This window comes from Castor canadensis, chromosome 8, assembly GCF_047511655.1.
Source record: "Castor canadensis chromosome 8, mCasCan1.hap1v2, whole genome shotgun sequence".
NCBI lineage: Eukaryota > Metazoa > Chordata > Mammalia > Rodentia > Castoridae > Castor > Castor canadensis.
In genome coordinates, this window is record NC_133393.1 from 51388058 (window position 1) to 51400687 (window position 12630).

Here is a 12630-nt window from a genome sequence, read left to right on the forward strand (position 1 = left end):
AGAAACCCAGGTGTCATGGGACTTGAGGCTTGCTGTCCAGGGCTCCCTTGAGTCTCTGTCCTGCACTCCAGTGCCGCACTCCTTAGCTCAGGCCACCCTTTGAGTAAGCCTTGATGGCGTACATGTGTGCCAACTCTGCAGGCAAGCAGAGTGCATGTGCAGAAGTGGCTGGCTCCATTCCAATGTCAAAGGATACCTTGAGGAGCCTGAGGTCAGAAGCAGAGAACTCCCAGAAGAGACAGGACTACCATAGGGGTGACCACCATGGCTACTGAAGCCATGGGTTGAGCCAATAAAGAGAGAGTTCCCACAAGGGTGATGTTTAGTGAAGCTTTGGGACTTCACTAGGCCACTCTCAAGACCTCAGAACTGAAAAGCCACAAATATAAGTCCAGCCTGGGAAAGTCACAGGCACTGGACTCTAACCCAAAAGAACTGCTACATGGGCTACACCTAGGAGTCACAGGGATAGGGTCTCCTGGAGCCTTGCCACCCAACCACCATGCCACAGTGCCCAAGTGGTGGAACACATGGGTTAAGGAAGATTACTTTCAAGCCACAACCTTTTATGTTGGTGTGATTTGGCTTGTGGCTTGAGAAGGACATTGTATTAGTCAATTTTGTGTTACTATAATAAAATACCTGGGGGTGGGTGACTATAAAAAAGAGGTTTATTTAGTTCACAGTTCTGGATGTTCAGGGGCTGCCCCTGATGATGGTCTTTATGCTGGCAGAATCACAAAGTGGCACTGGTATCACATAGAAACAGGGAGTGCATGTGTATCTCCCTTGTTTTATGAAGACACCAGTATTCAATTACAAGGGCTCTGCTCTGATGACTTTTTCTAATCCTAATCACCTCCCAAAGGCTTACATATCATACTTGAATTGCACTTCTACTTTCTCAATACCTCACTACGAGGATTCTATTTTAATATATATTCCCTGCAGGGCATACTCAAGCCATATTGAAACCACAGCAGACATGAATTTGGGGGGACCAGGGGTGAGATAGAATGTGTTTTCTTCAAATTCATGCGGAAACTTAATCCCCAATGCAATGGTATTCCAGTATGAATGGGACTGAGGTTCTCATAAAAAGAGGCATCCAATATCATTTGCCATTTTTGCCCTTCCACCTCCCACCATGGAGGTTACAATAAGGCACCATCTTGAAAGCACAGAACAACCCTTGCCAGGCACCAAACCTACTTGCACCTTGATCTTGGACTTCCCAGGATCCAGAACTGTGAGACATAAGTTTCTTTTGTTCATAAACTTCCCTATCTCAGGTTTTTTTTTTTTATAGCAGGGCAAATGGATTAAAACAGATAGGCTTAAAAGAGCTTAGAGGTTAAAGGAAAATGGTACATTAAGATTGGGCCCATATGACACTGTGGTGACAGATGTGGTAAGCCTGACTGTGTGCAGTGTACCAAAGAGCTTGGCACCCACATTCCCGTGGCCAACGGTGGAGCCTGTGCTGATGGGATCTGAGCAAAGCCCTGACAGCATTGACCTTTCTAGTTAAACCTAAAAATGCAGCGTCTTACTGTTTCATGAAGGGAACTGATTTTAAAGCCAAGAATGTTTAACTTTAAGTCAAGAATATCATTTTGTACTAACAGGGGGTGAAAATTATTCAATACATCTTTCAACAAAATCTGAATTTCTTTTTCTTTTTTGGTGGTACTGAGGTTTGAATTCAGGGTCTTCTGCTTGCAAGTCAGGCACTCTTTCTGCTTGATCATACCCCTAGCCCTTTCCTTCAACAGAATCTTCTTGCTGGAGCAGTAACCACAAGTTTTTAAAGACTCAATTTTGAGAGATAGAAACCTTTGTGCCTAAAACTGATGAGTTGAAGTAGGTTGAGCAGGAATATCAGAGATCTTGTTCAACAACAAAATGACTGTGAAGGAAATTTTGACTGCTAAATACAGTTTCTAGAGGAAGAAAAAAAGATTGGGCCCAGCTAGACACCAAGGGACCAGCAGTCTCCATGAAGACAAATGGCTAGCCAGCAAGGACCAAGTGGCCTCTAGGGGATGCTCTGACTCCTCTAGTGACTCCCTGGTATCTGAGACTCAAAGATGTCTGGTGATGGTATGGCAAGGTGCACTGATGGCTCTGTGAAATTATAAGAAAGCAGGGTCACTGCATGTGGTTGCTGGATGTGGTTGTCCTGTGGCCATCTTCTAACCTAGATTTAGATATCCCAAGGGACTTCATTGGGACCAAGAACCATTCTTCATTGCCCAAGCAACCATTATGGTAGGCACATGCTAGTGGAATACCATGACCTCTCCATGCTCCTGTCACTCACAGGCTGAGGGGGCTGCTGCAGTATGGAACAACCAACTCACACAGCAACTGAAGATGGACATCAAGGTGGCCTGTTGGTGGAATGGCACCATTGGACTAAGGCTAGAGACCAATCCAATCCTGTACTCCAGCACAAGGGAAACCAGCCCATGGTGCTGAGAAGCACCGAGCTGTGGGGTGGAAGTGGATGCCCAGTTGTCTGAATAGGCTGTGCCTGGGAAGTCCCAGTCTCGGTGTTCCTAGCCACACTGTGTCCTTTCTCCTTCAGACAGCCCGTCAAGGGGTTTGTGGTTCTGATCCCACAGTGATGCAGAACAGGGCTCCTAACACTAACCCGGAAGTGCTGCCTCCCCTGGTGCCTTCTCTTATATGTGGGAGACAGAACCAAGGAATGCTAGGGAACTACGGCCCCACCAGTGCCATCAGGATCCCCTGAGCCTTCTTGGTGATGAGCAATGTCATCAGACACATCACCTCCTACCCTGGATGACTAAGAGATAACAGAGTAGTTCTGACTTAGCCTTAGACAGTGCATGTACTGACTGGTGTATAAAGGTCAATTTTACTTCAGACTTGCATTATGTGTATTCATTTAGGAGATAGCTTTATTTTGTATTTGATCCAGATTGCTAAACTCCAGGTGAGCACAAATACAAAATGTCAAAGATTTTACCCTTGAATTTTATTAAAAAACAGCTTTTTACTTTTTTTTTTTTTTTGTGAAACTGGAGTTTGAACTCAAGTCCTCTCACTTGCAATGCAAGCTCTTTACCAATTGAGACACACCGCCAGTCCATTTTGCTTTGGGTGTTTTTAGAGAGATGGGGTCTGTAGGAACTATTTGTCTGGGCTGGCTTTGAATGAGTAATTGGCCAGATCTCAGCCTTCCAAGTAGCTAGGATTACAGGCATGAACGACCAGCACCCAGCCAGTCTTTTACTCTTGACACTGAGGTTGTTCTCCAGTGCTGTGTAAGCCATGGTGTAGATAGCAGATCCAATTAAGCCATGTCATGTAACTTTGATTGTCAAGAAGCATTGGTTTCTTTATTCTAATAAACTGTGAAACAAGTTTAGTATTCAAAGTCTTCCTAGTTTTTTTTTTTAACTATGGAGAATATTTTTGTCATCTTGTACTGTGATCTTATCTCTTTTCATTAGAAATAAGTTCTCATAGTCAAAAAAAGCTCACCAACCCACGTGACATGATTCATACTAACAGTATAGTAGGATTGTTTTCCCTCCCCCATTTTTCATGGTGAGATTTGCAAGAAGCAAAGAAGACATTTTATGAAAGAAGACTATCTCATACCTACAAGCGCTCTAAATGTTGGAGCAGTTACCCATCCAGACAGCTAAAGGGGAACAAACAGACCCCACAGAGATAGTTATGCCTGTGCTACTTAATCCTAACATTTTGCTTTCACATTGGGGCGGTGTTTGAAATTTTAGTGTAGTGGAGATAGTTCACGCAGGTGAGTTCTGCAGGTATACGTGTCAGCCCAGCCTGGCGTGGTCATTGGCACCTACTTTGATACCTGTAAGACAGTGAAGGATGTATTTTAGAGCAGATTACTTCCTTGTATCCTAAAGGCTTCTCTTTTCTCCTACAAAAGGCCCCAAGTTTGCTTATCTCCCCCCAACACCTTAAATCCTTGAGTATTTGGAGTATAAAGCTGGGATTCAAAAGCGAATAGTTTACTGTAGAAGAGGCGACACATTGTATCATCTCGGACATCCATACCTTGGTAAGAGGTTGGGGAAGACCTAGAATTGAGAAAGTGAGGCTCCAAGTGTGCAGTCCTTGCAAACTTGCGTTTCCTCCTCCAGGCCTGGCCCCTGGGCTCTGGGCAGTCACGCGGCGCGGCCCGCCTGGACACGCCCTTCCGCGGTCTATAAGGCTGCCGGAGCGCAACTGCGCCCAGACCTCGCAGACCATCGCCCGAGCCTGCAGCGGTAAGGCCCGGCGAGTGGCGCCACGGGAACGCGGTGGCGGGGAGGCCGGGTCCGCCGAGCCCCGCAGGACCCGGATCCCGCGCCCACCCGGGCTCCCACAGCTCCCCGCGCCGCACCCCCACCCGGCGACCCCAGCAGCACCGCGCCATAGCTGTGATCGCGACCGGGGTGCTCTGCCAGGCTGGTCTTCCGGGCAGGGAGGGAGGACTGCGATCTCGGGAAGCGCAGATCGGACTTTTCTTTCTCCACAGCTCCCTTCCTCCCCAGCTGAGTGTGCCGGTTTCCAGCCCCGGGCCAGGCCGCAGGAAGGGAAAGAAGGACCCGTCGTCCAGAGCGCACTTGTCAGCCACAGCCACGTAAGAATTCACCTCAGCACTGGATTGCTAGGCAGCCAAACAGCTGTTCTTTGCCTCTGCTTGGGGAAGCTGAGGATCTGAGAGTAGAGATCCAGATAGGTTAGTGGGTGGCCCAGCTGGGATCCCCAGCCAAGCTTAACCAGTGCAAAAACATTGTCCCCATTTCCCCTGCCGGACCCTGGACACGCTGAGTTCCCAGACTTGGTAGCTTCCACCAGCTGAGACTTTGGACGCTTGACCTCTTAAACCATTCTTGATTGAATCTCAAGACAAGAATGATTATACTGTTAATTATAATTACATCTTTGCCAGAATTTGTTTTAATGCATAGTAGATCGCTATGATTTTCTAGTGGAAATGTTATTCCAGGTGAATGTAAAGGAATGAGGGACTTGAATCTGAGGGTCAGAAATGTGTGTGCTCCCAAACCCAGTAGTTTGGAAGGGCCTGGGACTCGGGGATATGCCAAGGTTGCCACAGATGGTTAGACTCACCTGTCTGCCACTGCTCAATCCTGGCCCACCTTTGTATGCTTGGGACGGTGTTCTTGCCCTCTTGGTGTTAAGGTGGGGGGTGGTGATTGACACAAATTGAGGAAAATGGCAGGGAAAGGGAACTGCCTACTTCACTGGCACAGGCAGTGGGCAATTAAAGGCATCCACTCTGCGTTACAGCCTTCACCATGGAGCAGCTGAGCACAGCAAACACCCTTTTTGCCTTGGACCTGTTCCTTGCTTTGAATGAAAACAACCCGACTGGAAACATCTTCATCTCTCCCTTCAGCATTTCATCTGCCATGGCCATGGTCTTTCTGGGGACCAAAGGCAACAGTGCAGCCCAGCTCTCCAAGGTCAGTGGAAGCAAAACTGGCCTGCTTCTCACTGCTAATGTAAAGCCTCACCAAAACGTTGCACCTTTGAGCTCTTCGTGTGAGCTCTTAGTAAAACTGCATTTTGAACAGTTGAACACTGTTCATAAGGAGGCCAGACTTTCAGCCAACCCCAAGAACAGGCTTTCATTCACATCTCTACTGAGCACAGTCTACGTGCCAGCACTGTCTGTCTTGCTGAGGACATGGTGGATAAGTCCAGCAGCATTCTCTGGAGCTTGGTGTTCTCTATGCAGGAGCGAACCTTTGCCAGCTCTCCTGGAAATCCCCCACCTCACCCTGAGCCAGCAGTTCTAGTTTTTGCTTTGATATGATGACTGGCTACTCATGAATAACGCCTATTATGTGACATCACCTTGGAGTGTGAGAGTGATGGGACATGAGGACTACCAACAGCGGGGAAGTGTTGGTAGTGTTTGTTCCCTTTTTTAGGGACAAGGAAAGAGACAACCCTGTGAGACTGTGTTCAGGGCTTGACTCTGGGCCTGGCAGGAACATGGCTGCGGGGAGGGGGGGGGCACAGCAAGAGGGCTCTGCAGGAGGAGTGCAGCAGGGAGGCCCACAAGGTCCCTGAGGAGTTGGCAGGTCACTGTTTCAGTAAGGGAAGGGGCAGGGATGCGCAGGCTTCCTTGCTTTCCTTAATGGGTGTGGAAGGACTTCAGTGTTGATGTTCCTTCATTCTTAGAGGGGAACTCTGCTCTGTCCTGAAGCCTAGGAAGGAATGAGGGTGAAAGTGGAGAATTTTCTAACCTATCTGTCACACACCACACAGCACTGCTCTCTGGGAGTGTGCAGCTTGTGTTCAAGTTCAAGAAATGTCTTGAGCTGCAGAGTTTCTATACTCATCACTGCAGAGCCGAAATCATTTTAAAGTTTTGTAAAACTCCACTTTCTTGCACCTGCCTAGCAAGCGTGAGGCCCGAGTTCAAACCCCAGTACCACCAAAAACAAAACAAAATGAACAAAACCCTCTACTTTCTTTTAAACCTTTAATGCTGTTAGCTGCTTCTTACAGGTTATATTGGCTCCTATTTTAAGGCTTTCCAGGGACTTTGTAACTTCTGCAATGAATAGTTTTAAGGTTTCTTAACTTTCGTTAAAGGAGACAGATCATAATAACGGCGCAGGCAAGGCGTACCTCAGGAAGTAATGTGAACTTTGGATTGTATGGTTTTTTCTTTGTGTCTTCAATGCAAGGAACCAGCCCAGGCCTTGTAAAACCATAAAGGGCTTCTTGATTTGTAACTGACACCTGAGGAATTAAATTTCTGCCAGAATAAGTTTTAAAAAGTTTTTCTTCTTTAAATAAGCGGGTTGTGGATGCTTTGTGTTATTAAAAAAAGCCTCAACCTGTCATATCTTTGTGGTCAGTTTTAGGAAATAATCCTTATTTTACTGTTTATTTCTGAGAACTTTCAGTAAAATTATATTTGCTACAGAATAGAAATATGAACATACCATTCATGACTTTTGCCAGAAACAAAAAAAGCAGACATAGAAATGTTCAATATATTAGCCACTCGTATTTGTGGAACTCCAATTATAACACAAATGATATAAAAGCAGCTTCTAATGTAATTTTTATGCTCATCAGGTTCTAAGTTTTGGATTCCACACTGCTTGGTCTCCCAATGAGAAATTATCAAAGCCTTGGGCTGGAGATCATTAATTGGGAATAAAAACACTATAATTTCATAAAAGCAAGCACTAAGGAATCACTTTACAATTTCAAAACAAATGGTTGAATAAAGAATGTTTTCTTCATTTTAGGCTTTTCATTTCGATGCAGTTGAGGACATTCATTCTAGATTTCAAAGTCTGAATGCTCAAATGAACAAACAGGGAGCTCCCTATATACTGAAGCTTGCTAACAGATTATATGGAGAAAAAACCTACAATTTCTTACCCGTAAGTACTTTGCACTTCATATTCTAAAACTCCACTGGATGGTGCAGGTTTTTTTCCTTCACAATCAAATCACAGAAGTCACCTTAACATTTATTAGCATTCATAAAAACAATACAGAATGTGAACACACAGCAGATAGTACCCCCCATTAGTTGATATGGTAGCTTTGTTTTATAGTCTTTACTGTGAGAAGATCAGTCCTGGATGTTCTCTTAAAGCAAGAATAAACCCTATAATTCACTTTCAAGCAAACCAATATTTGCTAATTTATGAAAATGTTACATGCCTGTAATTCCAGCTACTTGGGAGGCAGATATTGGGAGGATCTCGGTTTGAGGCTACCCCAGGCAAAAAAGTTAGTGAGACCCCCATCTCAATCAATAGCCGGGTGTGGTGGTAGACACCTGCCATCCCAGCTACTTGGAAAGTATAAATAGGAAGATTGGCTTAAGGCTAGCCCAGGCATAAACTCGAAACCTTATCCCCAAAATAATCAAAGCAAAAAGAACTAGGGCCAGGGTTCAAGTGGTAGAGAACTTGTCTAGCAAGTGCAAAGCCTTGAGATTACACTCCAGAACTGCCAGAAAAAGAAAAAGAAAAAGAAAAAATATCAGTGTGAGGTTTGAAACAAATTAATAAACTTTATAGAACTCCAAAAATATAAGAGTTAAACTTACCAGTATTAAACTGTACCATTAAAAATTGGTAAGATAGTATTTTTTTTTTTTGGCAGTACTGGGGTTTGAACTCAGGGCTTTGCACTTGCTAGACAGGTGCCCTACCACTCGAGCCACACCTCCAGCTCTAAGATAGTAAATTTAATGTTATGTGTGTTTGAACACAACAAAAAGTATGAGGGGTAGAATTTTTGTGTCATGATCAAATGTAACCTTTTAGGACAATTTTTTTTCTTTTCAGGATTCTGGAAACCACTTCTGTATATAGTAGGAGTTATTCATGACATTTCCTTGTTTTTTTTAAATAGGAATTCTTGGATTCAACTCAGAAAATGTATGGTGCTGACTTGGCCAGTGTGGATTTTCAGCATGCCTCAGAGGATGCCAGGAAGGCAATAAACCAGTGGGTCAAAGGTCAGACAGAAGGTAAGAGATTGGTCAGCATGGAGTCTGTGTTAGCTTTTCCTTACTGTAACAAATACTTGAAATAATAAGTTTAATAATAATAAGACAATACAGTTTATATACAGTTTGGCCAATGGCAGGAGTGTGTGGGAGAGGAGGCTCATGGCTGGATATGAAAAGAAAGTAGAAAAGATAAGAAAGAGAAAAAGACCAGCATTCTAGAATCCCCTTCAAGGTCAGCCCCCTCCCCCCATGACCTAGGTTCGAGTGTTTCATTATGATAGTCTCTTTCCCTCCACTCCCCCTCCCCATCTGCAGCTCAGGCCTTCCTCCTCCCCCCACTTCCCAAAGCCTGGCCTACATGTTTATAATCAGTTGCTGTCACCTGTGTGTAAATTTTGCACTGCCCATTGCTGGACAGTTTTTGGATATCAGAAACCCATCAGTGAGGAAATGTAGACATGATACCTTGTCCCATAAGTTCCCCCAAACTACATTTTAAAGTTAAAACCAACATTGAAGGCAGAAAAAAAAATGCCTGCCTCAAAATATTTAATAGCCATACAGAAAGAAATGGAATATGGAACACATGGAGTCAGTATTCACAAACTGTTGTGCTCTTAAATATTTTTTTTGTCAGTGTCTTGTCCTGTGGGCAAGGAGAGGTGAGTGAGGACTGACTTGCTGTCAGGGCCCAATTCATTTATTTAACGCACCTCGCTTCTGACATAGTTTCCGTGTGAGTCAACGCATCCAGGAGGCATTGCAGGAATTGTTCCTGGCTGCACTTATGGCTTTGGGTGAAGTCTTTGTTCAGTAGAACAATTGTCTTATCTTTGGGACATTTAAAAATTGTTTTTGTGAGAGTAAGCCTCTACTTAGCAGATTTGAAGAAGTGATTTATGAGTGACCAAAAAATTTTGACTAAGGATTTTTTTCTGTGAAAGAATGGCCATTCACAAAATAATGATCACTGTTTTCACACAATCCAGGGAAGGAGAATTTTTTTTTTTTTTGAGGACATTTGGCTTGTTTGTATGACTTTTCTTTTCTTTTCTTTTTTTTTTTTTTTTTTTGGTACTGGGGATTGATTTCAGGCCTCATGCTTGCTAAGCACGTGCTTTACCACTGAGTAATGCCCCACATTTGACTCACGTCAGCTCCTTCTGGGGTTCGAGTGCCGTCCTGGTCTGCCTCACAAGTTGGTTAATGTCAAGTAGAAACATACCAGTAGGGGCTTTCCTAACTTAACACCAAGTTCAAGGGCAATAAAGTGGGAAGTATATGTTTGAGTTGCATTTCAATGCTAATAAGTTCTCAGTTCAAATTTGGAGTTTCAATGTGGAGCTTTCAAGAAGCTCATTTTATCTTTTTAGGGAAAATTCCGGAACTGCTGGCTGCAGGTGTGGTTGATAGTATGACCAAACTTGTGCTGGTGAATGCCATTTACTTCAAGGGAAACTGGGAGGAGAAATTCATGAAAGAGGAAACAACCAATGCACCATTCAGACTGAATAAGGTCAGGTGATGCCACAACTGTCCAATATTGCTCCCGGTTTTTGGTTTTGGTGCTGGGGTGGAACCCAGAGCCTCCTACTTGCTAAGCCCACACTCTACCACTGAGCCACACTCTCAGCTCAAAATTATTCTTTCCTGTAAAAGAACATACAGAATAATTTGAGTGATTTTTTTTAACTGTTCAGAAAGACACAAAAACAGTGAAGATGATGTATCAGAAGAAAAAGTTTCCATTTGGCTATATCCAGGACCTGAAGTGCCGGGTTCTGGAGCTGCCTTACAAAGGCAAGGAGCTTAGCATGATCATTTTACTGCCTGATGACATCGAGGATGAGTCCACGGGCCTGGAGAAGGTAACTGGCTCTAGACTTCACTACCCATGTTTCCTTTTGCTGTATTGGTTCTTCCTGTGGGTGTGCTGCATGGTGGGTGCTTGTTATTTGTCTGCTGATGGTTGAGGTTATCTGAGATTCCTTGCCAATGCTTGGCTATTTCCTTGTAAATATAACTCATCAGCACTTATTACACTGGAGCTTTACACTTATTATTATTATTATTATCATTATTAATTATGGCAGTGCTAGGAATCAAACCCAGAGCCCTCTGCACGTTAGGCAAGTGCTCTACTCTGATCTACACCCCCAGCCCAGAAACCCTCAGTTTAAATTTTCAAGATGCCTGGCCACTTTCTGAACCATTGTGACAGGTAGCATCTAGAGGTTTATGCTAAATGTAGCATTGGTTAGTGGCAGCTCGTAAACAGTCTCTTGGATTATCTTTCAGGAAAGTATAGTAAGATGAAGACTGCTTTACTCAGGAAAAATTTTTAAATCTAAAGCATTTTAACTACAATTTCATCTTGTTATTACACTGTTCATTCTCACTATGATTTATAGAGATTGTGAATTAAATTTCCATTGGGTCCCTTGGTAGCCATGTTACCTTGAGAGTTAGGCCTATTTCTAATATGGCCTGTGTATGACATTCCCATTGTATGTGATTTAAAGGGTGGGACATCTCTTGTCATGGTCAGAAGTAGGCAAAATTATGAAGATTGTAGTTGTTCTTCTGTGACTTTAGCCTGCTATGTGGTTATGCCTTCCTCCTTTCCAGCTGAATTTGATATCAGAAAGGGATCTAATGTTAGTCATTTTCATGTCTAACGTATGTATTGAAATCAATGTGGTCCTTCTTTCATCGTCTTTTCAATTAGTCTTTTCTCTGATTGCGAAGCAGAAGTCTCTAATCTCAGGAAGGGAATTATCAGTATCAGTAGGATAATGGGACAGTGGTGCTGTTCTAGCCCAATAGTAATAACAATAACCATGATGATAACACCTAACACTTATATAACACTTGTTATGTGCCAAACACTTTATATACATCACTTCATTTAATGTTCACAGCAATGTTACAAGGTAGGTGCAATTATTGTCCTCATTTTATTTATTTATTTATTCTTTTATTATTCATATGTGCATACAATGTCCTCATTTTAAACAATTAGGTCTCATCATTATCTGCCTTTTTCACATTTACTTCAGCTCCATGAAGTTTACAGATTACCACAGCTTCAGTGGTCTCAGAAAAAAATAGAAGAAACCTTTTAAAATTCCCCTTGAACCATTCAACCAATTAGGATAATAAAAGCTGCCATGGCCTATCACAATTATCCAGAGTGGTAGGGGTTTAGTAAGTCCTGAATGGGTGGATGGATGGGCAGATGGGTAGATGAATGGATGGGAGGGTGGATGGATGGATGGGTGGATGGATGAGGAGTGCATGGAAGGATGGAAGGAGGAGGATAGATTGGAAATTGGAATAGGTGGGTAGGTAGATGGATGATGGATCTAATGTTCAAAGTCTTGGACTGTACTTGCACCTTGATAATTTGGAATATAGCTGTATTCTATTTCACCATTTCCCAGGCAAGAATGAAATCTTGCAGATAATCTGTTTGGGCACAAAACATGAAGGAAATCTATTAGCAATTGCTATGATGTGTCCACGCATTTGAATAGCGCCTCATTATTTACTTATGTAAAATTGATTCACCTCTCCTTTTTTGCCTTACCCTAATTCCAGATTGAGAAGCAATTGACTTTGGAAAAATTGTGTGAGTGGACCAAACCTGAGAATCTGGATACCATTGAGGTCAATGTCAAGTTACCCAGATTCAAACTGGAAGAGAGCTATGTCCTCAATTCTGACCTAGCCCGCCTAGGAATACAGGATCTCTTTAATAGTAGCAAGGCTGATCTGTCTGGCATGTCAGGAGCCAGAGATATTTTCATATCAAAAATTATCCACAAGTCCTTTGTGGAAGTGAATGAAGAAGGTACAGAGGCAGCTGCCGCCACAGCAGGCATTGCCACCTTTTCCATGTTGGCACATGAGGAAGACTTCACGGCTGACCATCCATTTCTTTTCTTCATTCAGCACAAACCCACAGCTAACATTCTGTTTCTTGGCAGACTTTCTTCCCCTTAGAAGAAAGAGAATTTGAGATGAAGGTCAAGCTTAGAGCTTTATTCCTCAAGTTTTTAATAGTGACAGTTTTCGCTTATTCTTACCAATAAAACTACTTTTCCAGAAACAAA

General features: G+C 43.3%; 1 protein-coding gene across 1 annotated transcript; it reads left to right on the forward strand.

Annotated features, from left to right (window-relative positions):
- The first annotated feature begins 4242 nt into the window (after window positions 1–4242).
- Window positions 4243–12630, forward strand: Serpinb1 (serpin family B member 1). The gene is made up of 8 exons (XM_020186727.2): window positions 4243–4277; window positions 4529–4633; window positions 5308–5483; window positions 7293–7430; window positions 8416–8533; window positions 9889–10031; window positions 10216–10383; window positions 12116–12630. The coding sequence occupies exons 3-8, from the start codon at window positions 5316–5318 to the stop codon at window positions 12518–12520; spliced, it is 1140 nt and encodes a 379-aa protein (XP_020042316.2). The 5' UTR covers window positions 4243–4277; window positions 4529–4633; window positions 5308–5315; the 3' UTR covers window positions 12521–12630.